The 26,283-nt window shown below is 39.3% G+C and overlaps 1 protein-coding gene across 1 annotated transcript in view; it reads right to left on the bottom strand.

Moving 5' to 3' along the window:
* Positions 1–11,046, bottom strand: part of ALDH1A2 (aldehyde dehydrogenase 1 family member A2) — a 109,726-nt gene extending 98,680 nt beyond the window's left edge. The window contains exon 1 of the mRNA XM_036735295.1: positions 10,683–11,046. Within this exon, the coding sequence (XP_036591190.1) occupies positions 10,683–10,799 (117 nt within the window). The 5' untranslated portion in view covers positions 10,800–11,046. The remainder of the gene's footprint in view (positions 1–10,682) is intronic.
* Positions 11,047–26,283: the final 15,237 nt, after the last annotated feature.

Below are 26,283 nucleotides of genomic sequence, written 5' to 3'. Positions count from 1 at the left end.
TCCCTCCTCATATTTCACATCACACTCAATTTGTAGATTTCCCACAACAGTCTGCACATAGTAGACAATTAACACATTTGTGATATTGCATTGCACTGACATATAACAGTGGGTATTTTCCATTCATTTACAAACATCACATAAAAACATTACGATAAGCAGTCAAAATAGTCTATAATAATGGCAGTATCCAAATTTACCCGCAGAATATTCTAATCCAGAAGACTCAATGGTCTTTTTAATAATATTACCAATATCTATCTATCGATCGATTGATTCCTTTGCAAACATTAAAGCGTATGTGGGTATGTGTTCTCATGTGATCATTTCTTAGTGCATTGTGGTAAAATAGAACAAACACTGGAATACCTGGGTTCAAGAACTGACTTTACCACTTACTGTATAACCTTGAGAAGGAGTCATTTCATTTCTCTAAGTTTCAACTTATTATAAAAAAAGGAGATTTGGATAAGGTTATTTAAATGGCCCCTTGCCGTTTAAATGCAGGATGATTCTGTGAAAGTATGTCCTCTTGCTGTTCAGTAGTTTTTTATTTATTTTTTTAAAGCCAGGTCTGACTCTTTGTGAACCCATTTGGGGTTTTCTTGGCAAAGATACTGGAGTGGTTTGCCATTTCCTTCTCTAGTTCATTTTACAGATGAGGAAACTGAGGCAAACAAGGCTAAGTGTCTCGTGCAGGGTCACAGTTGGTAAGTGTCTGAGGCCAGATGTGAGCGCAGGAAGATCAGTCTTCTTGACTCCAGGACTAGCACTCTATCCACTGCACCACCCAGCTGCCCTGTGAAAGTGTAACAGGGGTGGGGAACCTGCAGCCTCGAGGCCACATGTGGCCTTAAAGGGCCACAGTGAGGACCTAGAGGGCCACATGTGGCCTCAAGGCCCCAGGATCCCCACACCTGGTGTAGTACAATGGAAAAGAGCTCTAGGTTTATAATCCAAAGACATGGGTTCAAGGACTGACTCAGTCACTTAAGAGTTATTTGACAGTAAGAAAGTCATTCCTTTCTCTCTTCAGTTGCTTTATCTGTGAAATTAGCAGGTTGGATTAAACCTCCTTTAAATCTATGAAACTGGGCATACAGAATTCTCTTACAACTTTCAGGAATGGAGAAGAGAATTATACAATTGAATAGATCAAAATCTACGCATGGTGTTCCTCATTGACATGGGATGGGAGTGGGGGTGGGGAGCAGGGAAGGAGAAGAAAAGAATGAGGCTCTCCCTCCACCCCCAGGATCTATTACCCTCACAATGCATCCCATATATGTACACTGGAGTAACAGTGATGGAGCACCTCTGAGGGTACCGCCCCTGCTGAGAAGCTTCTAGGAGAGCTGTGTCCTTCCAAAGCACCTCCATTACAAACCATCAGACTCTCCTGGAAGCCCCTCTATGAGAGGAGATGTTATCGGAGGCACTCCGCACGTGTACCAGGCCTGTTACTCCATTAGTTATTAAACATACTCCCATTGAGTTCCTTTTCAGTGCTGAGGATGCGGAGGGAGCCCATGAACAGTTAAAACTCAAAAATAATAAATAACATGTATATATCAATTATTATGTGCCATGCACTGTGCTAAGCACTTTACAATTACATTTGATCCTCACAACAGCCCTGAGAGGTAGGTGTTATTATTATTCCTATTTTACATACATGGAAACTGAGGCAAAGAGTTTAAGTGACTTCCCCAGGGTCATACAGCTAGTAAGTGTTTGAGGCTGGATTTGAACTCAGGTCCTTCTGACTCCAGGACTCATGCTCAATCCACTGTTCCACCTAGCTGTCTCAATTATCTGGATCAATTATCTGAAAAGTAATGGTTACACAATCATAGCTTCAGAAATAGAAGAAATTTTGGGAGTTCATCTTGTCCTAAATCCTCTTGTTTTAAAGCTGAGGAAATTGGGGCCCCAAAGTCACATGGGTAGCAGCAGAGAAAGGATTTGAGCCCAGATGTCTAACTCCATAGCCAATACTACTTCCATGATACCAGCCTGGTGGTGTGATGGGAGTATTACTTTCTGACTCAATATAATGTAAATGTTCAATAAGGAAATATCCCCAAAGATACTGAAAGTATCATAAGAACTATTGATCTCCTCCTTGTCCCACCATCCAATCATTCCGAAAACTTCTTCCTTAAAGCTATTGAGTTCAACCCTGAACATTTTACAGATAAGAAAATGGAGTTCAAGAGAGGTGACTTGCCCAAAGTCATGCAGCTAGCCAGTAGAAAAGGCAGGACTAGAATCCAAGACTCCAGACTCCTAGGCTAATTCTCTTTCCATTACCATCTACTATCTCTACGAAACAGAGCAGACAACCGCTTCTGAAAGTAAGACAAGCGAAGCAAGGAAAGAGGACAGGGGATTCCCTAAGTCGTTTGAAAAGAAAAGGAGACTACTGAGACGCAAACATTCATTTTTACCATAACCTAGAAAAACCAAGAAATCTCCATGTGCAGCTCTAGGGAAAAGCTATTGAGAGCAAAGCAAGCCTGCCCAGGGAGAAAAGAACAGTGAAACTTTCCAATCATCTTTCACACTAGAATCTCTTCATGGTTGGTAGCCTTTCCAGATCACGTAAGCCATGAGGGTCTGACCAGCAGCAAAACTAACTCACAAGGGCTAGAGTTTTGAAAAGAAACAAGTTAACATCTATCTGAACATAACCAAGAATTCACCTCATTGGGATTTTCCTTTTTCTTTTCTTTTTTTAGAAATGAACAATAAGATTAGTTTATTAAGTGAAGATGTCAATTCATAAATGGCCATAAAGTTTACTAAACAAGGCATGAGGACCCAGGACACACGGATTCGAGATCCCAAATGGCACTTAGTAGAATAGAAAGCTCTCTGCTTCAGGAGTAGAAACCTCTCTGGATTTAGAAGTCAGAGGATCCAAGGTAAAATTCTGGCTCTGGCACTTACTAACTCACAGGACTGGCTCCGTGGTATGGTGGACAGAATGCCAGTCCTGGAAGTCAGGAAGACCTGAGTTTAAATCTGACCTCAGACAAGGACTGGCTGTGTGACCCTGGGCAAGTCATTTAACCTCTGTTTCCTCGTCTGTAAAATAGGGATAGCAACAGCACCTACCTCGAAGGGTTTTTGTGAGGATCAAATGGAATAATTATAAAAGCACTAGTGTCTGGCACATAGTAGGCACGAAATAAGTATTAGATATCATCATTGTTGTTGTCGTCACTGTTACTATTACCTGTGTCATTCCCTCAACAAGTTGTTTCACCTCTCTGGGCCTCAGTTTCCACAACTGTAAAATGAGAGCCTGCACCTAGATGGCATCCAGTGTCCCTTCCAGTCCTACATCTATGCCCCTATGACTACATCTGGACACTTTAAAACCTCATGAAGAAGGTTTACCTACCTTCTCTTATTTTGAAGACTTAGTAGGGGAAAAAAAGTCACTTGAATTTTTTTTTAAGGAAATGAACTAATAAGTGTAATTCCACAAGGTCTTGAAGATGTCCATAACAGAACGGCAGCATAATTTACTAAACTACATGTCTTGACTCAAGAGAAGTGGGTTCTAGTTCCCTAATTCATCGTGTGACCTTGGGCGAGTCACTTAACCTCTGAGTCTCGATTCCTTCAATTATCTGTCACATGGCTATTATAATACCAGCCCTAGAGAGGCAGTGTGGGTGACCTAGTTACTGGAGGGCAAGCCTAAGTCCTGCCTCTGACACATACTGGCTATATGACCACGGAGTAAGTGTCCCGGGAAATCTCCTAATGTTATAAATTTCGAAGGAGTTATAGATTAGTGAAGGGAGATTCCACAGTAGGATGAAACAACCAACCCAGGCCCTCTTCTCTGGCACCATTCCCTTCAAACATGACAAAAACCCTAATTCCTGCCCTACCAGCCTCATTGGGTTGGTGTGAAATTACTAAAAACAAAACAAAAACAAAAATCCAGAAATCAAAGTGCTTTAAATTGTACAATTATAGGTAACTTATATATAAATTAAAATTGTATGAGTAATTTATCACTCAAATACTCATTCTAGGACTATAAGGTCCTATGGAGTGTATAAATTTCTACTAATCATTAAAGAGACCTCCCAAGATGGGCAATCCCAGGATATTTGGCCCTAGGAGTTTCTGCACAGTTGCATCAAAAACACGAGTATTAGTAAGTGCTAATTTTTTAAACAGAAGGGCATAAGTGCCAATACCTCAGCTCTAAGATAGATAAAGTGGTTTATAATCTTTGCATATTGATATGTGACAAAGTGGATGTTTTGTCAGAAAATAAGGACTTCCTGAAACTTCAAAAGTTTTTGTCTTTATATAGAGGCTGAGCATGGATAGGGTCACAGAGCCAGACCTGGAGCATATCGTAAAGCCATTTGACCAACTTCCTCATTTTTTTGAGCTTTTAATAAAAGATTATTTATTTCATTAGATATCTCCTGATTACATGTAAAAAGTTAACATTTTTTTAAAATTCTGAGTTCCAAATTCTCTCCCAACCTCACCATTTTACTGACACAGAAACCAAGACCCAGATATGGAAGGTCAGTCTACTATTCCTTTTTTGAGCCCAACTTCAGTCTCTCCAATTTTCATCCATACTGCATTTTGAAACGTAATTCCTCCAATAGAATTTTATACTCCTTGAAGACCAGCAAAATTTTTGAATGTCTTCTATTTTCCATCTGACAAAGCATCCTTTTTTTTTTGACCTACCTGAATACAATTCAATGAGCACTGTAACTCAATATAAAACTCATTGAATTGAAATAAAAGAAATTACTCTTTATTGTAACACTCCTAGTAAAATATCTAGGAAAATTCCACCTGTAACTTAAACATTTCAAAATCCCAGGTTAAACCCAGGGGCTACCTTCATGTATGCTGAACATACTGGTATGCTGACATTTATATAGGCACTTTACATGATCCTCAGAGCCATCTCGTGTGCTAGGTCCTAAAGGTAAATTCAGATGTCTCCTAGCAAAGACCAAACGAGAGTCCTGCTAAGTCACTTTTGGATCCTTAGATCAACCCCTTAGGACAAGTGTTCCCTCCTTCCTCTTCCTCTTTCTTCTTCTTCTTTCCTCCCTCTCCCAATGGCTTCCACTTTTCTCCTTTTTCTCTTTCCTCTTCAATTCAGTTCAACAAAATATTTATGAAGCTGATCGTGCTAGCACATGATAAAAAAAACAATCTAGGGCCTTCCCTCGAGGAGGATCTGACCACAATATACAAACAAATAAGACTCAAGGTAGAATGTTGTGAAGGGGTAAAGGAAAGATGGATGATGTAAGAACATTTGAAGAGGGGCAGATGAATTTTAGCCGGGAGAAGCATGGAAGGCTTCATAGAGGAGGTACCACCTGAACTAGGCCTGATAGAAAGAGACAGCTTTTAGGAGGTGAGACACGGAAAAAGTACATTTGAGCCAAGGGAATGGCCTGTAAAAAATGCATGGAGGTGGGAGAGGGCAAGTATGGTGAAGGAACAGATGATATAACATTATAATGATATAATATGATATGGATATGATATGATATAACATAATGTAACGTAATATGACCTAATATAGGATGTGATATTATGTAATACAACTTAACATAGCATAACATAGACCATAACATAATAAGATGTGATATGATAGAGTGGAAGGCCTTAAAATGTTCAACAAAGGAGTTTACATTTTTTCCTCAAGGCCATAGGAAACCACTTAGGATTTCTTATCAAGGAATAGCGTGGTCAGGCACACCCATTGAACCTGATGCTGGAATTCATTGCAATTCAACAAAGTTTCCACTGTATACGGACAGTGGTCTCTGTGATGGTTGATGGCAATAAAAATATTTCACACAACTCAACAAATACTCCTTCCTCAATCCCCTGCATTTATTTTCTTTAAAGGATTAATTACTTTATGAGGCTTTAAACTGTTTCACCAGCATCTCTAAGAAGGATGCACAGCAATTAAAATAATTTTTCTAGAGTGCCAACAAATGTAGCATTAATCTTGGCTTGCTAGGCCTTTTCAGGAGGTCCTAATTAATCTAGATAATACAACAGCAAATTAAACTTATCACACACATGTCTTAAACAACACATGTTGGAACAATTAAAATGACATATTGATAGAAATAGGTTTTGAACTCATGTGTTCTCAGGAGAAAAGTGATATACAGGTCATTAGCCTAATGAGGAAAGCTGTTAATGCCCAGCAGTGACCACAATGGATGGGAAAGTATAAGGAGGTTAAGGACAAGTTTCCTAAAAAGCACCTACTGGGATCTGGAAGAAATTGTCTTAGTAGCATAAATTAATCAGGGAAGCACCAATCAATGATCATTCAGTATTTGTTCACCTATAGCAGGAGTGATTAACATGGGATCCACAGACTCCAGAAGGGTCCATGGATAGATTATAGAGGGGCTGTGAATTTGGATGGGAAAAAAACCTAGATCTTTACTTTCACTAATCTCGGACTGAAATTTAGCATTTCTTTTTATTATTAATAAAAAAAAACCCAACATTGTTCTGAGAAAGCAATCCATAGGCTTCACCAGGCTATCAAAGAGGTCCATGACACAAAAAGGTTAAGAACCCACTCCTTTAGCAATTAGTGCCCAACCTTTTTTTAGTCTCCATATCCCTTAATTATCAGTAAACCTTCCATTACCCCCTATTCATTATAAAAGGAAATAAATTCTAGAGTTTACCAGATATATACATACACACGCAAATGAAATAAAATGAAGTAATTAATTTTATAAAGAAAACTTTATTGGGTATATAACATTTTTTTCATCTAACATCACTACTTTTGAAATATTTCAAAAGAATAATATAATTATATACCAAATATTTCTTATGCCCTCTTGAAAGACTTCTAGTAATTCCAAAGTTGAGGGGAGGTTGGTATGTGTACTCCAGGTTCGATACCACGCCCTATCATATGCTTACCCATATAACAGTCTATAATCAAGCCAATTAAATATAGGATTTTATTATTAGTGACAACAAGCATGGTATAGTACAAATGAATATGGATTTGAATTCAGAAGACCTGGTTTCAAAGCCTCACTCTGCCACATACCAGCTGTGTGATGCTGGGCAAGTGACTTAATTTCTCTGGATGGTAATGTTTCATCTGCAAAATGAGGGGGTTGTGTTAGAAAATTTCTAAGGTCCCTTCCAGCTCTAAATCTTGAGTTTAGCAAGCTTTAGTTAGAGTTGACTAAAACTCCATGCTAACTGCCCAGATGTCCCCGAGGGAAACAGATAACTTTTCCCCTCAAAACTGGATCCTTACTACTACTACTGCATCTGGGGTCCTTCTTCCTTCCCTAGTGGCTCCTCTCTCTTCTGTGCAGGCCCCTCTGTTTAGAATCATCACACATGTGTGTAATTGTTACACACACACACACACACACACACACCCCTCTCAAACGGCATCAACCCAAACCTTTAGACCCTAAGTAACTATATTAGGGAACTAAGAATAGACATTAAGTAAAAATAGATATCCCCCTCAAAAAGGGGTAGTGACATTAGACATCATTCTTACTACAGATAATGGAGCTTTCAGTGACGTCTTCTGATTTGGGTTTTAGTTTCCACCTCCTTAAGGTCAATGAAAAGCTTTAGAGGTTTTCTTTGCAGCCACCTAAGTAATGATGAGTTTGATTTGGGAGCAAAATCACTAAACCCTGGATTTCTTAAGTATCCCAAAGCTGGAGTTTAAATGTCTGTTGAGATAGAGATTAGATAGATAGATAGATAGATGACAGATATGAGAGTTAGAGAAAAAGAGAGAGGGAGAGAGAGGGAGAGGGAGACAGGGAGACAAGGAGAGAGAGAGAGAGAGAGAGAGAGAGAGAGAGAGAGAGAGAGAGAGAGAGAGAGAGAGAGAGAAATTCCTAGCTCTGTCCTAAAGTAGCAGAATTGTCTTAGCCAAGTCATCTTAACTCTCCTGGATAAGCACTTAAATAAAAGGCTCTTAACAGAGTAGAAATCAAAATTTTATTTTAGAAAGAAAAATGAATGCCTTTTGATAAATGAAAATCACTCTAAATACATACTGAAATTTTCAGCTATCCTTATCTAACTGTTCATTTGTATGTAGTGACAAATGACAGTCCCAAAGGGAGAGAAAATTATAGGTAACATCACTCACAACTCGAGATGGCAAAATGGTTCTTAAGGGACTTTTTCCTTTCATATCACATACTGTCTAAAAATAATACAAATCTAAGGCCTGTTTTATATGTGTTATCTAATGAACCCTAAAAATGTGATACTTTAAATTTGTACCTTTTTCTTAGAGGCTCCTAAGAAGGTGATCATTTTCCTAATTATCCAGTTTACATTGGATCATTTTTTGAAACTAATATTTGCAAACTGATTGTTTTTTGTTTTGTTTTGTGTTTTAGAATTCAGGACATCACTGAAATGGCTATTTTTTCTGTTCCTTGTTTTACCCTGGGGTAAGGAACTACAATCCTAATTATCAGGAAAGAACTAAAAAGTTTCCCTGTGGCTTGTGCTCCGGAGGATTTTAAGAAGTGCTTTGCCCCACTGCTTGGAATATGTGCAAGCTTAGGGGTCCAGGCTAAAGACCAGAGGAGTAAAGCTGCTGGGAATGTTCACAGATATCTGATTTTACAAGTTTGGGGGAAAGTGCTTTCCTTTGGATTAGTGTTAGCGTTTATGGGGGCTGTTTGTCACACAAGAAATAAAGCGCCTCCTCCCCACAAATTAAAGAATCAGGTTGCAATCCATTCTTTCATTTCTAATTGTTTTTCTTTGTAATAAGTGAGAAAGTGGATACCAGATAAAAGTCTTCTCCAGCCAAGACTTCACATTAAAGGCTCCAATTAGCTATAAATCAGTTGTCTTTCCTACAGAAGCGGGCAGGAGAGAGGAAAGGGGAGGAGGGAGAAGTAGGAGGGGGGAGTCCAGCTGAACAAGAGAACCCGAGGAGTCTCAGAATTAAACACTGAGACAGATACCTGCTCTGGCCCTAACTTTAACTCTCTGAGGAGGAAATACAGAAAACATAGCCAAAAGTGGAGCAGTAAAGACAAACCCCAAAAGGCCGGGGAGGGGCCTTTTTTTTTGATGTGCCAGTAAAGCCATCTCTGTTTTTCTCTAGTCCATAGCCACTGAAAATGATTAGATCTTAATTCTTATTTTTAATTAAGATGTTATTTTAATATTGAGGAAGCTAGGGACCTGCTATTCATTGCAGCTTTTATGTTTAGAAATCTTTCTCCCTCCCCTCCTCGCCCCCCTATCTTGTTTCCTATTTGCAAAATTTGAGAAAAGTTTAGCACAATTGTTATGCAAAGATGATTAAATAGCTGTAACTATTAATAACTTTTCTTTCTACCCCCTTTCCTGATTTGTCCCAGCCCCATAAATCTAACAGGTAGATGAAATCCATTTGTCATTCATAATATGAATTATCCTCATTTAGTTCCTAAAACTCAAAACAAGTGAAAGCACTTCTAATTTAACACTTCAATTCAGTCCCTTTTAGTTACCATAAATCTTAATGTGGAATATAACAACTAATTTTCATACTAAGCAGAAGTTCACTGGCAAAAGCTTGCCAGAAAACAACTTTCAATGCTGGCCTCTTAAAAAAAATTAAAAGGTGAAACTTTTTTTAAGAAGAAAATCATTAAACAAAATAGACAAACACAGGCAGATGAGAGTATTTTAAAAACAAATTACAAGAAATGTCATAGTATTTCTTCCCTCTATTTTATTTTATTTTTTAATGCCAGGTACAAATCTCCCAGGAAGTATGGTTTAATTTTTAGCTAAGAATTTTCTATGAAGAGAAAAAGTATAAAGAAATTCTGAGGACGAATGACAGTTAAAAGGAGAAAGTGTATTTTTTTACGTTAGGAATGAAAAACCCTTACAGATTTTGGCTCCCAAGATGTCAAAATTGGTTAATAAAAAACTTGAACTCCAGGGTGAACCTGCTAACATACACTTAAATGCTTAGTTTCTAAGGTTCCTAGAAGAAAAGTCATTTTCTGCAAAATTCAAATGAAATACTGGTAGGTATCAGAGCTACGTTATAATATTAGTTTTCTTGCAATTCTGGAAATAAGCACTAATATTTTCCGTCATCACAATGTTCCACCGGAAAAAAAGAGGCACCAGCAACAGTGTCAACTCAAGGGCCAAATCAGTCCAGAGACTTGGTCCAAGGTATAACAATCGGGCAGAAGGAAGCGCCTTGGAACACTTAAAACTGTGAAGAACCAAGAAACCCCATGGGGCAAACGAGTTAAGCTGGGAAAGAAGAGCCTCTCTTTGCCCGCCGAAAAGTTGAAGTTGTTCCTCTAACTTTCTCTAAGCAATCAGGAGCAAGAGAAATAAATATATGAGGGTCACTCTAGACCAGCAGAAAGCAGAGAAGGATTGAGGAAAGAGCCTACCCTAAGATCTCTGCGGATCTGCTAAGCGTCTTTGTGGTGCAAAGCTGTTTCTTTGGGATTTCAGTCGCAGGATCTGAGGAGGTCAGATTAGAACCGACCTCTAGTCCCCTTCAGCTCATTGCTCCCTCCCCACCCCAAATTAATCAGTTTAAAAAAAAAAACCTCCTCAAAAAGGAACCCGAGTTGAAGAGGACAATGGTGTCTACTTACCTTGGTATATTTGATCTCAAGGTTGAGTGTGGGCGAAGGTAAAAGGTGCAGTGATGCCATCAGTGCGGTGGGGTCTGCCTTCACCTCTCCAGGCATCTCAATTTTACTAGAAGTCATGGTCTTAAGGTTCCTAGCACACACCCCTTTTTCCTTGCCTTGGAGTTTCTCTTGCTCTCATATATAGAGAGAGGCAAGTGTGTATACGTGTATATATATTATATATGTATATAATATATATGTCCCGGGGATCAGTGTGGAAGATTTAGCTCTCGCTCTGTATATAGGCAGGTGTCAAGCTGGGTCTCTTCTTATTGGACATGAGGGCAGAGGCAAGGGGGGCTGGTCCATCCTACCTAGGACGATAGAATTAAAATCCTCTATTTACATAAACCACTCAGCTCCGATCAGGGAGAAAGGCTTAAGTCAATCAGCACGCAACAGGTCACGGGCGCTCGCTTGGTCAAGTCCACCCCGCCCCTCCTCCACCACCACTGCCTCCCCACCCGCGTCCCCCACCCCTGCATCCTTCACTTCTCCCAGTTACCGCTCCCCAAATCTTAAGTACACCCCTCCCTGGATCCCCAGCCCTCAATCCTGCTTAGAAGGTGGAGAGGGTGCGGAGAAGAGGAGCTGAACACAGGGGTCCTAGGTACTAGGGAGGGAGAGAGGCGGGATTGGGGCGGGCCGAGTGGAGAGGTTTATCCCCTCATCCTTTAAGCAGAATTAGCACCTCGGGACTAGGCGCACCTGGGAAGAAATCTTAGGGGGGTGCCTGAGCAGGGACCTGGGTCTTGCTTAAGAGAGCAGAGGTGGCTACTTTTGGAGAAGTGAATTAGCAACCAAGTGCTAAACTGGGGCGGGGGGGGGGGCGGGACGGACACGGGGAGCTGAGGTGGGGGGGAGGGTGACAACTCTTTTTCTTTTAGAGCTCTGTCTGTAAGCTGCTTCCCCGGCGCTCGCGGGGGGTCCGGAGGAGAAAGCGCAGTTTGCGCTCGCTCCCCTTGGTCCCCGCAGCGATCCAAGACCCGAGTACAACTTTCCCTTAGCGTACCGACAAAGACCAGAGAGCGATGCCCGGGCCCGCTGTCTGGGATCGTGGTACTTCCCTGCGCGTCCCCAGCTCGGGGTGCTCGGGGCGTCCATCCCCAACTCGGGCTTGGGCTAATGGCTTCGGAGGGAAGCCTAGGCGTGGCGTTCAGGCTTCAGCGGACAGAATTCTGCGCTAAATTGTTTTCTCCCTCTCAAGAGAGGAGTGGGAAGGGCATTACCCAATTTCTTTAGTATCCTGGGGTCCCCCCCCACACACACACACAGCCTCAGTCGCGCAACTCTGCTGCCTCTCCCAATGTGGCTGGGAAGGGAGCGGTTCTCCCTGCCCCACGCCTCGACACCGAGTAAGACAACACAGGGCGCAGAGTTGGGGTGGAGGGCTCCCCTCCCCAAAATGCCTAGCGCTGCTGAAGACCCCGACGTTAGGTCGTTGGAGTCCTGCAAGCTTCAGTGCTGTATGAAAACTTTCTCCTCCCTCTTCCACCCTCCCCCAAAAGTGCACACACTCTCTGTCCACTCCGCCCCCCATCTCTGTCCCGGAGCCCTGGGCAGTTCTAGGCATCTTCTCCTGTTGAGTTGCTGCCCTCTGCCGGGCCCTGAGCTCACTTTTAGGAGAACCGGCCTGGATGCAGGACTGCGACTGGGTGAGCCCGCATAGAAGAGGTCCCTTCGTCAAGCTATTCCAGCTTTCCCACCTTTCTCAATTTCCTGCTCATCTTTTTATCTTTCGTCCTCTGCCTTCCTTTCCATTCGCTTTCCTTTTCTTAAGTATAGAGATATTCTACTCTCTCTTAATCGCTAAAGCCCCTCTTCGTGCTTTTCATTTGTATCTCCAGCACCAGGACAGGGTGTCTGTGGCATTAATTCTAACCCTAAATCCAATGATCTTATGACTCCACTATACATACCCAGTTTTCTTTGCCTTGTGCTTCTTGTTTCCTCTTCTTCCTTCCTTTCTTTTCCTTTACTTTCACAGTCTTTATCCTTTTGCCTGCCTGTAAAAAAATTCATCCGCCCCACCACATCTAGAGAGTACCACAACCTCTCCCGGAATCGAGCTTCGGACCCAGTCTTTAAATTTGGAGCAGCAAATACTGGGGGGAAAACCAACTTTTTCTTCCTTCCTTAAGCCACATCCCCTAATCCAAACTTGACAACACCCTTGGGATTATTTATGCTCTCTACTTTTCCACTGTGGGGTGTCCAGCACACTCCCTGATGCCACTTTAGAAGAAAGTGAAATTACAATTCCATTGGTTTCAGAAAGCAATTGGGTCACCCCTGTTATGTCCTTTATATAACACACCTGGAAGGAATATCAGCCCTCATTATGGAAGTCATATTAGCATCCAGATCCTCAATGAAAATAAAAATGAAAGAGGAAACTTGAGGCTTTTGAAGCCCACTCATTATAAAGTTCCAGTGTCATAAAATCTAGATTATTTTACTTATTCAAGGGAGCATTTCTAGCTTGCAAGGAGATAGGAAAGTCCTTAGGGTTTGGCCAAAAGGTGGGACCATGGGCATATAAGTAGGCACTTAACATTAAGTGAATGAGTGAGGATGTAGATGAAGAGAGGATTTTTTTAAAGTGGGTTGGTTGGTTTTTAAGTCTGATTGGTTTGGGGAACAAGGAGATAGTGAGAAAGTAGACACATTAATGAGAAAAACATTGGCTTTGGAATAATTCAAAAACATTTATTAATCACTTATTGTGTGAAGAGCACTTCATTAGTACAGAGGACCATACAAAGAAATTTACAGTCTAGAAGTAAAAGGGATTGTTGGCATAAATTGAAAATGAGCCCGTTATCTAATTGGATTGTTGTATATTACATATTAACACAATAAAATGAAGTCTTTTCAAAGATTAGCCAGCATACTTTTAAAGCTACATCACATCAAAGACTAGCACCATGAAGAGGAGAAAGATAAATTTTTGTCTCACCATAGTGCTTAGATTAAAAAAAAAAAGAGGAGGCACATGGCTTAGTAGTTTGGGAACTGGGCTTGGAGTCAGGAAGACCTCCATTCAAGTCTAGCCTCAGTTACTTGCTAGCTGTGTGACCTGGGTAAGTCGTTTAACTTCTTTGTGCCTCAGTTTCTTTTTTTAATTTAATTTTTATTCTGATATTTTACCTCAAATATAAAAAGTCAAAATTCTTACACCAATCTTCAAAAGAAAACCATGCAGAACAATTAAAAATGTTTATAGCCTTTTGTTTCCTTAGTTTGCTTCTTTATATTATGTTTTGTCAACAGAACAGACTTTTCTTGAAAAATTCCACACTGTTAGGCCAACCCTTTGTGCCTCAGTTTCTTCCTCTGACCTTTAAAATCCCTGTTAGCTCCAAATCTATGAATTTATGATCTTTATTGGTAGAAATCCCTCACCGGGAGCTTCCCATACTGATGAAATCAGAGGTTTAGTGTAAAACAGAGAGATTTCCTTCCAAAGGAAACTCCAAGGTCTAGTATCATGCTTGACACATAGTAAGTGCTTAATAAATGTTTGTTGGTTGATTGCTAGGAAAAGGTGTACTTCTCGTTTTCCAATGCATTCCAAAAAAGTACTAGATCTGAAGAGTTCCTTTTAAAAAGCCCTTTTAATAAGCAAAAGACCTATACTACGAATGCACTTTCCAATTATTTCATGGTAATAACATCTGACACTTACATAGTATGTTAGCATCTACAAAGCACTTTACATACATAATCCCTTTTAAGCCTCATAACATTTGTGAGATACCCTGTGCTATTTTTATCACCTTTTAGTTTTTGTTCAGTCTTCTTTTTTCAGTCATGTTCACTCTTTGTGACCCCATTTGGGGTTTCCTTGGCAAAGATATGGGAGTGGTTTGCCATTTCCCTCTCCAGCTCATTTTACGGATGAAGAAACTGAGGCAAATAGGGTTAAATGACTTGCCCAAGGTAACACTTAGTAAGTGTGTGAGGCCAGATTTGAACTCATGAAGGTGAGTCTTCCTGACTCTAGACCTGCCACTCTGAAACAGACTTAAAGAGCTTAAATGACTTGTCCATAGCTAGTACTGTTTTATAGGCAGGATTCGCAAGTTTCCCATTAGATTGTAAAGACTGTAGAACAAGATGGTGTCCTGTATTTCTTTTATATCCTATATATCCTAATACGTTATTTTATATCCTATATGTCCTAATATTGTTTTGAGCATATACTACAGTAGCTACTTAATGAATAATTGTTAATCAATTCAAGCAAAATATTTAATATATATTCCCTATTCAATTTAACATGTATTAAGTGCATACTATATTCAACAAGGGGAAGCTTGGTGGTGCAGTGGACAGAGTGCAGGGCGTGAAGTCCAAAACACTCATCTTTCTGAATTCAAATCTGGCTTACTAGCTGTGTGACCCTGGGCAAGTCACTTCACCCTGTTTGTGTCAGTTTCCTCAGCTATAAAATGAGCTGGAGAAGGAAATGGCAAACCACCCCAGTATCTTTGCCAAGAAAACCCCAAAGAGGGTCACGAAGAGTCAGACACAAACACAGACTGAACAACAAGATATTCAACAAGATCCTCAGTGTGCGTGAAAGCTTCAGTGTCCCATCACTTTATCTGTAACCTTATCCATGGTATTGCTCGTTCATCTATGGTTTGCTTATCTTAATTTAGAGGCATCTTGTTTTGCTTTTCTCTTCTCTTCTTTTTTTTTAGTGCTGGGCCAGTGATCAGAAATCCTTATGTGTGTGGGCTACATGGATTTATTTTTTTCCAGTGTTCTTTCCACTATCCCGGACATATAAGGTTCCAGAAAATAGAAAGAGTAGGTAGAGATCACACCTTTCTAAGCTTTTGTATCTTCTCTAGCACCTCATCCAGAGCTTTGTATACCATAAGCACTTAATAAACGTTTATGGACTTAAATAATATCGTTCAAATGGAAGTAAATTGGTTGATTGCACAGCAGCGATGTGACAGTTTCCCCTAACCCCCTGCCAAGACCAAAAAACCAACAGTATAATCTTAGGCTATGTCAAGAGACGATCACAACTTTTGGGGCCTGAACATGAATTATCCCACTGTACTCTGCTGACGGTGTTATTTTCAGTTCTTGGTACCATATTTTAGAAAGGACCTTGAAAAACCAAAGAGTATCCAGAGAAGGGCAACAAGAATAATGAAGGGTCTTAAGATCATGTCACGCAGGGATCAGTTGGAGGAACTGGGAGTGCTTAGTTTGGAAAGGAGAAAACATAAAAGAGCAGACAAAATAGCTGTCTAGAATGAGGAGGAGGTGTTAGAATTGGTCTGTTTGGCCCCAGAGGGCACAACCAGGAGTGTGAATGGGTGCAAACTGTAGAGGTACATGTTTAGGCTTGATACAAAGAAAAGCTAATAATTAGAGCTATCCAAAAGTGGGATGGGTTGCTTGATAAGAGAAGGACCACTTGTCTCATATGCTATAGAAAAAGATCTTTATTCAGATATGAGTTGGACAAAATTGCCTCTGAAATTCCTTCCAGCCCTAGGATTTTGTATTTCAAGACTGCTAGCATGACACCTAGTGGCCATCTGATGGATCAGAGAAGGGGGTGTGGTTAAGGCCTATTGACCTAACTATAAGCCAATAACTAATTGGGTAACACGAATAGCTAACTGAGTAAAAACATTGTTTTTGCTAAAAATCTGAGGCATGCCACATCCTAGAGGTCAGGTGGGCTACATTTGGTTTGTGGGTTGCATATTAAACCCTATGATTTTTCTCTTGTTTTAATAGCAAATAGAGAACAGCTTTTGGCCAAACCACTAATGTTTAAATGTTCAAAGACATGTGAAAATAATACTAACTCATCTATTCTTCCTTACTCGAATTTTATTTTATTATCTTATTTTATTTATTAGTTAGTTATTATCCATTTTATTTTACTTCAATTAATTAACATTTAATTTTATCTTTATCCTACTTCCATTGGAAAAAAAGTGAAATCTTTTTAACAGATACATATATATTTGGGCAAAACATATTCCTACAGTAGCCACATCCAAAAAATGTCTTATCTTCATCTTGAGTCCATCTCTTCACTCTATTAACCAACATTCCCATGCTCCTCCGCCTCCCCTTTTTGTGATCTCGTCTCTGACCCTCGATTTTCTCAGTTCTCACATCTGTAAGCTTGTCCAGAAATACCCCCTACCCTGGGGTACTAAGCATTTCTTCCTCAGCTCCCCCTCTTCAAAAACCCACACTCCTTTCCCCCTAATCTGTAACATATGATGACAGCTACCCTCTGTAAGATGTCCCTGCTCCATCTAAACTCTTTTAATTCCCAGAGTCAGAGCAATGCTCCTTGATAAGTCCACTCCTATGCAATCAATGAATCATAACCACATCTTCTCCTACCCTCTCCTTGTTTTCTGTGCATTTCAGCATTTAATGTATAGGTTCATAGATTTTGAACTTGAAAGGACCTCAGAAGTCATCTTGCACAACTGCCTTATTTTACAGCTGAGGATTTTACTAGTAATTTACTAAAGATCACCCAGATTGTAAAGCAGCAGAACCAATATTTGAACCCATGTGCTCTACTTCCAAATTCAGTGCTTTTTTTTCTCTCCATTATTCTATGTCTAGCGTAGTGTCTTACTAGGCACCCTTTACCTTCTGCTTCTTTCCCTCCTTCTGCCTTCATTCTTTCTCCCCTCATTTCCCCTACCATACCTCTACACCTTCTACATCCCCAATATCTTGAGGCCACATGGTGATAGTGGAAGGAGCCCTGGATTTAGTCTGAACATCTAGGATTGAATCCCAGATCTGCCTCTTACTATTTGTGCTATGTAGCTTCTCTGAGTCTCAATTTTCTCTTTTGCAAAATGGGGCGGGGGGAGCCCTTGAGTTACCCAAACTCCAAGACCCCTTTCAGCTCTACATCTCTTATCCTATGAACTTTTATAGTCTTTTGCATTGCCTTGGAAGAAAAATATATCCTCACCCTTGTGTTTCTCTTCTGTCTCCTTGAGCTATAACTGTTTATTGTTTAGAATACATCTTATATGAAAGCCCCTATCCAAGTGAAGTTAACTAGAGTATACTCTTTATTTCTTTGTGAAAAATTATTGTGTTTCATGAGGCCAATATCCTATAGTAACATAAGAGAAAAATACATTTTGTCCTATGTTTCCTCAGCTAAATGACAGCAGACAAGACTATAATTTAAAAATATCAGCTTTGTGCAACTTTTGACTTTGAGGTATGAAGCCTGAACATTTAGAGGCCTGTGTTTCAAAAGCAGCTATGGGGGGAAAACAGAGAAATGCTTTAGGAATCACAAACAAAATATGGAGCACAAAGATTGCCCCTTTTAGATGACATTTTTATTTTTTTGATTTAAAAAAAATTTTTTTTTAGCAATAACAGAATGTCCAGCTCGAACTTTAAGCTCTGGTGTGCACGAGTTATTCTGTCTCAGGTGGCCCAGCCTAATTGCCTTTGTGTTCCCATTACTAGCCATGCTGACGGCCCACCTTTTCCAACAGATACTTGCATTTTAATTTATCTGCAAAAAATAAATCACACATTATAGCATTTTCCTTCTCTGGGTTAATTGAATCAGTTCCTTAAATGTCTCTAAGCCTAATGATTTGAAAGAGACTCATTATTTGGAATATTTTAAAAATTACAGCCCCTAGGTTGTGTGCTGAATGATCTCAGTCCTTATTTCAGATATGAATGTTTCCTAATGATCTCATTCATCTCGAATAGGGATAGGCTGGGTCACTTTATTTGAAATGTTTCCTGAAAAATCTAACAAGGAAGCTTAATGCAAGGTATATTTATGGAGAAATGGCATTTAATTCATTATAAAAAGCTTATAAAGAACTTTATATATTTATATTCATAAATGCTTAATGAAGTATTTTGGACCCATTCTAACAGATGCTATAAAAATAAATGCATTTTTTAAATTTAATGTGAATATTAACTTTTTATAAGAAATCCAAAAGGTCAGTTAATATTCCTTAGCCTTCCAAAGTCCAGAAGAGACCAATGAAGGAGGCCGGGATCGTGGCATTTATTAACTATAAAAATATCCCACAAATTCAGTCTTTCTATCCTTGACATGGCCTATAGTCACCATTTCCCATGGCAGTGAATGTTTTGTGGTTATGTAGAGGAAAGAGGAAAGTCCTAATTAGTTATGACTCAAGAATCATGATTTCAATCAAAACGTAATATAATCTTTTTTTTAAAAAAATCAATTCTCTATATGATGGAGTCCCTAAGAGATGGCTTTAAAATTCAACATATATATATTATAAAGCCCATTTGAACTGGATATATATTTTAGAGGCTTCCAGTTGAGTGTTAGGGAGTGTCCAGTGCCCTATCAAGAGTAAAATACTACTTGTGCATCTAGAGAAATTAAAATTCCTATTTTGGGGGTCTTGGGGAGTGATATGAAGAAAGGAGTATTACTATCCCTCCCCCCACCCCCCTACCCCAAGCTGACTTTCTCTGTGTGCAGTAAAATGTTTGTATTTTTAATTTTTTAAAACTTAATACTATAGAATGAGTTTAGTATGGTGGCATGGAAGGAGAATTGGAGAGAAAAGCCACTAAACTATCCATACCCTTTGATCTAAGGGTACCATCACTTGTCATAAACTGAACAAACAGGGACTGAACAAAAAGTTCTCGTATACAACAGAATGTTTTTCATGACACTGTTTTCCTGGCTTCTTTTAAGGCTCAACTAAAATCTTATCTTTTACTGGAAGTCTTCCCCAACTCTTTCTAATTCTAGTGCCTTTCCTCTGTTAATTTTTTCCTACTTATCCTTATGTCTCTTGCTTTGTGTATATTTGTTTGCACATTGTCTCCACCATTAAATTGTAAGCTCCTTGAGGGTAAGGACTGCCTTTTGCAGTACTTTTATATCCTTAGCACTTAGTACAGTGCCTGGTACACAGTAGGTGCTTAATAAATGTTTGTTGATTGATTTCTTCCCCCCCCCCTTAATAGTACTTTATTTTATTTTTCCGAGTACATGTAAAGATAGTGTTCAATATTCACTTTTATAAGATTTTGAATTCTAACTTTTTTCTCCTTCCCCCAAACGGCAAGCAATCTGATATAGGCTATATGTGTACAAATTGATTGATTTCCGGTAGCGAATAAAGACAGGTGAATCACCTCAAATATTACTTTAGTATAATAAAAGAGGATGAATTCAGAGAAACATGGAATAAATTTTATAAAGTAACACAGCCTGAAAAAAGCAGAATCAGAAGAACAACATGCATGGTGTAACATGATGGTGTAATACATAACAACATAAATTAAAAGAACACCGAGATAGCTGAACTCCAAAGACTTGCAATGAACAAGCTTCATCCCAGAGTGGAGAAGATAAATACAACCTTCTTCTTGATGGAGAACTAGGAGACTCCAGATGCAGAGCAATGCATGTGCTATCAGAAGTGGTTGTCTTGTCAGTTTTTTCCTCCTTTTTTTTTTAAACAAGGAAAAGGTTAAAGGATGGGTAAAAACTGGAAAATGTTTGCTCTTTCCTCTCTGGCAAGGATTAAGGAAAAATATGCTGTAAGCCTCTGGGTGGGGTAAGAGGTCTCAGTTCTTGATCTCTCCACTTGGGCCCATGTGTGGCCTGACAATAGAACTTTTGTTCTTAACTCTTTCCTTCTCTTAGGTGAAGGAGCATCAGACTAGGCTAAGACTCTGTTATCATCAAAAGATTGAGAGAGCGAGCTGCCAGAGGTCTGGAATCCAGATGCCATGTCAGATTTCTTGCACAGATTATCCTAATAAGAAACAAAGTCCCAAGTGACCAACTTGACCCAGTATAGAAGAGAAGTGGATAGAAGACAACTAAGAAGGACTGACAGTGAGTCATCCTATAGCCTCTATCTCATTCAAAAGTGAACTGCTTTAAGGTGGAGCTCACTCTCCCCAGGGAAGTAAGTGCTTTAAGGGAAAGTGTTCCCTGGGGTGTTGGGGAAATTGTTCGTAATTCTGTTCTTCTCAATATATATTTTTGTAAAAGTTTTTTTTTAAGACATCAGTTAAAAAGACAATGAAAAAGTGCTAGGGTTAGAAGACCTAGGTTTGAATCCTGGCTCCAACAATTACTTAACTGTATGATTTTAAGCAAGTCATTTAATTTTACTGAGCCTCAATTTCTCCACTTATAAAATGGGAATAATAATGTTTATGTTAGCTCGCAGCATTGTGAGCAAAATGCTTTTTAAATTTTAAAATGCTATATATTAATAATACTGATGGTCAGTGGCATTAATATAAAACTTTAAGGTTTGCAAAGTATTTTACTTACAGTACCTCATTTGAATCTTACCACAACCCAATGACATAGAATTTATAAATATCCTTGTCCCAATTTTACAGATGAAGAAACTGAGGTAGCTTCAGAGGAGTTAATTGATTTATCCAAGGACACACAGCTATTAAGTATTAGTGATAAGATTCAAAGCCAAGTCTTCCTGACTTCAAGTAAAGAGTGTATCATTATTATTTAACATTTAGCATCTGAGTATCGTGAGAAGTCTTATGGGCAATGGTAAAGTTATAATTAAAATTAGTTTTAAGGAAAAGTATGGCTTACAATTACTTCCAAGATTTAGAAAACTTCTTGATGCAGTTAAGTTCAGAGAGGCAGGTGTTCTTGACACTTCAGTCAATCTCCATGAAGAATGAAATGCTTAAACAAGCATTTGTTAAAAGCTTACTACATGCCGAGTACTATGTTAAGCGCTCAGGATCCACAAAAGGCAAAAACACAAAAATATGAAGGAGTTTAAAGGCTAATGAGGGAGGCAATATGTAATAAATCCATATAAGATACATACAGACCAGAAAAAAGGTCACCTTAGAGACAAAAGCTCAAATGAGGAAGGCCTCCTGCTTTGGGCAGAGTCTTGAAAGAAGATGCCAAGAGGCAGAGATTAAGAGGGAAAGTAATCCAGGCCTGGGGGACAGACAGATATGACGTCCCGAGACAGGAAATGGAATATCTTATGTAAAGAAAAGAAGATGGCATTGACTGTCAGGTGTGTGGAGGGGAGTAAAGTGTGAGGAGATTGGAAGGTTAGGAAGGGTGACCGTTGGAAAAAGGCTTCAGTTCCAAACATTTTATCCTGGAGATAATGAAGGCAGTGGCTGTGTGAATGGAGAGATGAACACATAACATATTCAAAAAATACATATTGAATTAAATTGCTTTCTCATCAATAAATAAAATTATTTTATTTCAATGAGTTTTTCCTCAATATTCTCATCTCCCCACTCATAGTCACACTACTATAGTTTACTCTGATTGGTCTCCTCATTTCCAGTCTACCCCTCTCCAATTCACTCTCCACACAGTGGCCAAATTAACATTCCTAAAGGATAAGTCTGACCACGTCACTCCTTTGTTTAGAGTTCTTCATTGGCTCACTATTGCCTCTAAGATAAAATATAAACTACCTACCCTAGATTGTAAAGCCCTTTACCTCTTCCCAAACTTATTACTTCCTTCGACACTGTACTTTTAATCAAACTGGCCATTCCCCAAACTCTGCATTCTGCTCTCTGTGCCTTCACACAAACTGTCCTCCATGTCTGGAAAACAATCCTTGACCACTCCTGACTCTTAGAATATCCAGTTTCCATCTAATCTCACCTCAAGTACTCAAGGCCTTTCCTGATTCCCTCCACCTCCACTGGCTGCTAATGTCTCCCCGGCTAATTATCTTATAGCCCGTTTTTAAAATATATTTTGTATATCTTTACATATGTACAGCAAGAATGAGTTCCTTGAGAGTAGAGATTGCTTCATTTTGTCTTTGTTTTGCTAACATTTAGCACAGTGCCCGTGACAAAGTAGGCACTTAATAAATGCATGCTGATCGACTGACTCAGAGCCAGGAAGACCCAAACTGGCTTAGCTGCTGTGTGACCTTGGGTAAGATATTTAACCTTCGTGAGGCTCAATTTCCTCATCTGTAAAACGGGGATTGTAATGATATCTACTCACAAAGTCCAAAGGATTATTAAAAGGTTCATGAGGATCAAATGAAATAATGCATGCTATATGATATCACCTTTTACTATAATTTTGTAAGCACTTCCTGTATGCCTCCTATGTGCTAGGACCTACAATAGTAGGTGTTTTAGTACATGGGAATGCAAGATAGGTCCAGGCCTAAACTGAAGTAAAATGGAGCGGGCGACAAAGAGTAGGTAGGTCTTCTCCCTTCCTTTTCACTCTCCTTAAAAGGAGAATTAAACCCAACACTTTATATCTTGATCCTGGAGATAAAAGGAGAGTTAAACCCAACACTTTATATCTTGTTCCTGATATATGACACACTTGGACTGTGAGTATACATTTAAACAATGAATCCTCCAGTTCTCCCTTCTATGCCAGAGAATATGTGTTGTCAAAGTACAAAGGGAAGGGAAGGTAACCTCTCTTCCCATCAAATTTGTTTTCTCTTCGAGTAAAACTATTGCTTCTCTCTAGGTGCAAATCATTCTCCTATAGGCAGGGACTTGCCCATTCATCTGCTTTCTGGAAAATATCCTACTGAAAAATCTCAGGACTCCAGGGAGCGGTACTGAATGAATGGCCAGGAGCGCTAGGCCAGGCTGTGCATCAAACTTGGTAGGAGGGAGTATATTCAGGACTGCTACTTTCTTACCCATTGTAGGTAAAGAGGAGGTACTCTTTTTTTCCTCAGGTCAACCCACACTGTAAAAGCTCAATGGATTTACATGTATACACTCTAATCTTTGAATTGAAGAATAGGATTCCATGTCTTCTCCCTTTGAATTTCTATTTAATTTGTTATTTTTTAATTTATTATTTGAAAAACACATCAGCCCTCAAATGGATTGACCTTTCTGCTAATGTATACCACCTAAATTAACAGAGGCAATTAACTAATTCATATTGAAATTGTGCACTTTCCAAGTCCCATTCATCATCTCTAAATGCTGGATCTGGTGTTGCAGTTTAAATTTTTTATTATTACCCTTTAAAACGGAAGAAATGTCCTACATCTAATTAGCCAAACTTACAGATCCAATTAATAGATTCATTATGGCTTAATTAATATTGTGACAGGGCTAGGGCTTGTCTGATTGCTGGCTGGGAACCCTCAAACATTGAGATGAATAGGCCATCACCTTACAGACAATCTCTTCAGGAAAGCATGTGAATCCCTTATCACTTAAAGCACCTTGAACATGGAATTGTAGTCTCTCCTTGTGCTTCATGACTCCTTCTCAAGGAGTCTGAGATGCACAGTACCATGGGAAGGACATAGATTTTTCCAGACAAAGCTTCCCTCTGATTGTATAAAAATGAAAAACATTTAAAAAGAACATATTCTAAAAGTCATTGATCAAAATAAAAAAGAACCAAGCTAGACTTGTGGCAATAGTTGCAATTTTCTAAACCAATACTTTTTATAAAATGGCCTGAGGAACTAAAAGTAATGAGAATGTAATATTTTAAAAAAAACACAAAATCATTAGTTTGCATTAAAATACCTTAGAACAATTCTTAGTTTTTTCATTTTTTTGAGGGGGGGAAGGCAGGGCAATTGGGGTTAAGTGACTTGCCCAAGGTCACATAGCTAGCAAATGTATCAAGTGTCTGTGATCAAATTTGAACTCAGGTCCTCCTGACTCCAGGGCCAGTGCTCTACTCACTACACCATCTAGCTGCCCCAGCAATTCTTAGTTTTTCAGCCATGTGGGATATAGCTTTACAAAGGAATCTCTTCCACAAAGTTCTACTCCAGTGACTCATCTCAATAAAAGAGGTGATCTTGTATTTGTCAAGGTGATGCTAATGGAGTAAAGACTAAAAGGTTCTTAAAGCATTTCCACAGTGGCCCTAGTGACAGACTGATTTTGAAGTCCAAGTCATATCATCAATGACAAGTCATATCATCGATGGGTTGTCCACTAGGTGATGAACTCTTTGGCCATAGCAACCTCTGAACCAAAGAAAAATTCAGAATTGTCCTAAATTCTGTGCAATCCATCTTTGTTTCTTTAGTCACGGTGGTAGAAGTACAAAAAAATGGACAGAAGGTGCTAAGAAACACACAGTTTTTAGACTGTCTCTACGTATTAACATTTATTTAGTACAAATGGTCTCCTGGCTATTCCTCGCATGCAATACTCTGTCTCTCAGCTCTGGACATTTGTACTGGCTGTCTCCAAAACCTAGAATTTTCTCTCTCCTCACTTCCATCTCCTGGCTTCCCTTGCTTTCAGTCCCAGCTAAAACTCTATCTTCCATAAGAAGCCTTTCCTAATCCCCCTTAAAGTTAATAGATGAGATGGAAGAGTTGGTTTTACCATGCATCCAAAGGCAAAAAGAAATATTTCTTGGAGCATTTGGTCAAATAATATTGTAGAATTCATTACCATGTGCACATTTGTTTAAAAAAAAAGTCCTCCATGAAGATAATTAGAGCATGCATATCAATATATGCTTCAGAGAAGAACTCAACAAGGCCCTCCAATTTCAGTCAACATATTACTTTAATATTTGGCAACTTTAATGCAAAAGGAGTCATAGATGAGGGCAGGAGGAGCATTTTTGAAAATATGGCTCTAGATAAAGAAAAGAAAGAAGAGAGAGAAAGTCTTGTAAACTACACATAGACCTTAAGTCTATATATCGATATTTTTTTCAAGAAATGTTTTCTTCAAGTACCACCACTGGGTGGTACTGCACAGGGCAACACTAAAAATTTTAGGGCCTAGACCTATGATTTCATTGATACAGGGAACTCCAAGTGAGGAATGTCTCCTTACAGTGAAAGATAACACCTTATAGGCTTAGACAGGTGTCTAGAGTCCTGAGATGTTAGACAATTTGTTCTCAGTCATGCAATCAGTATTGTTCAGAGATGGCACTTGAACCCCAGCCTTTCTGATTTCAATGCCAGCCTTTGAACACCATGCATTCCCCAAATTAAAGTATCTTAACAGATAGGAAATGACTAGTTGCTATCTGGGAGTCATTTTCAAATCAGATGTCTGACCATCAACTTTTTAAAGATAAAAATCAACACTAAAACTGAGAAAATATAGCCTATAATTAAAACAGCTCCAACTTGTCTCGGTTCAGCAAGTTGTTGATGCTGAAAATTTTGGAAAATAAATACAAGAATCACAGAGGATGAGAAGCTGTGGATGGGATGTAATAAAGATTAATGAACTTAATGAGGGAGAATTTTCATTGGCCAAGAGTTCCCAAGAGAGCTATCACCCTTCAGCGCCACCTTGAGTTGAAGCAAGGTGAAACTCTTCAAGTGCTTGTTGCTCTCTGCTGCCACCTCTGGCTTGAGAAGGAACATCAGAGAGGGATGTGCACCTGGTGAGGTGTACTGTGAACAAGGAGTCTTCAAGAATGAAATCGAACTCTAGTTCTGTGAGCTATTTTTTTATTGGACAACTCAGCATCCTGGTGAGCGAATAATTCGTTAGACTGGTCTGTATAGCCCAAAGATAGCCAGTTTATTTTGGC

The sequence above is a fragment of the Trichosurus vulpecula genome, chromosome 8, assembly GCF_011100635.1.
Source record: "Trichosurus vulpecula isolate mTriVul1 chromosome 8, mTriVul1.pri, whole genome shotgun sequence".
Classification (NCBI taxonomy): Eukaryota; Metazoa; Chordata; class Mammalia; order Diprotodontia; family Phalangeridae; genus Trichosurus; species Trichosurus vulpecula.
This window is presented reverse-complemented; position numbering and strand designations above follow the sequence as displayed.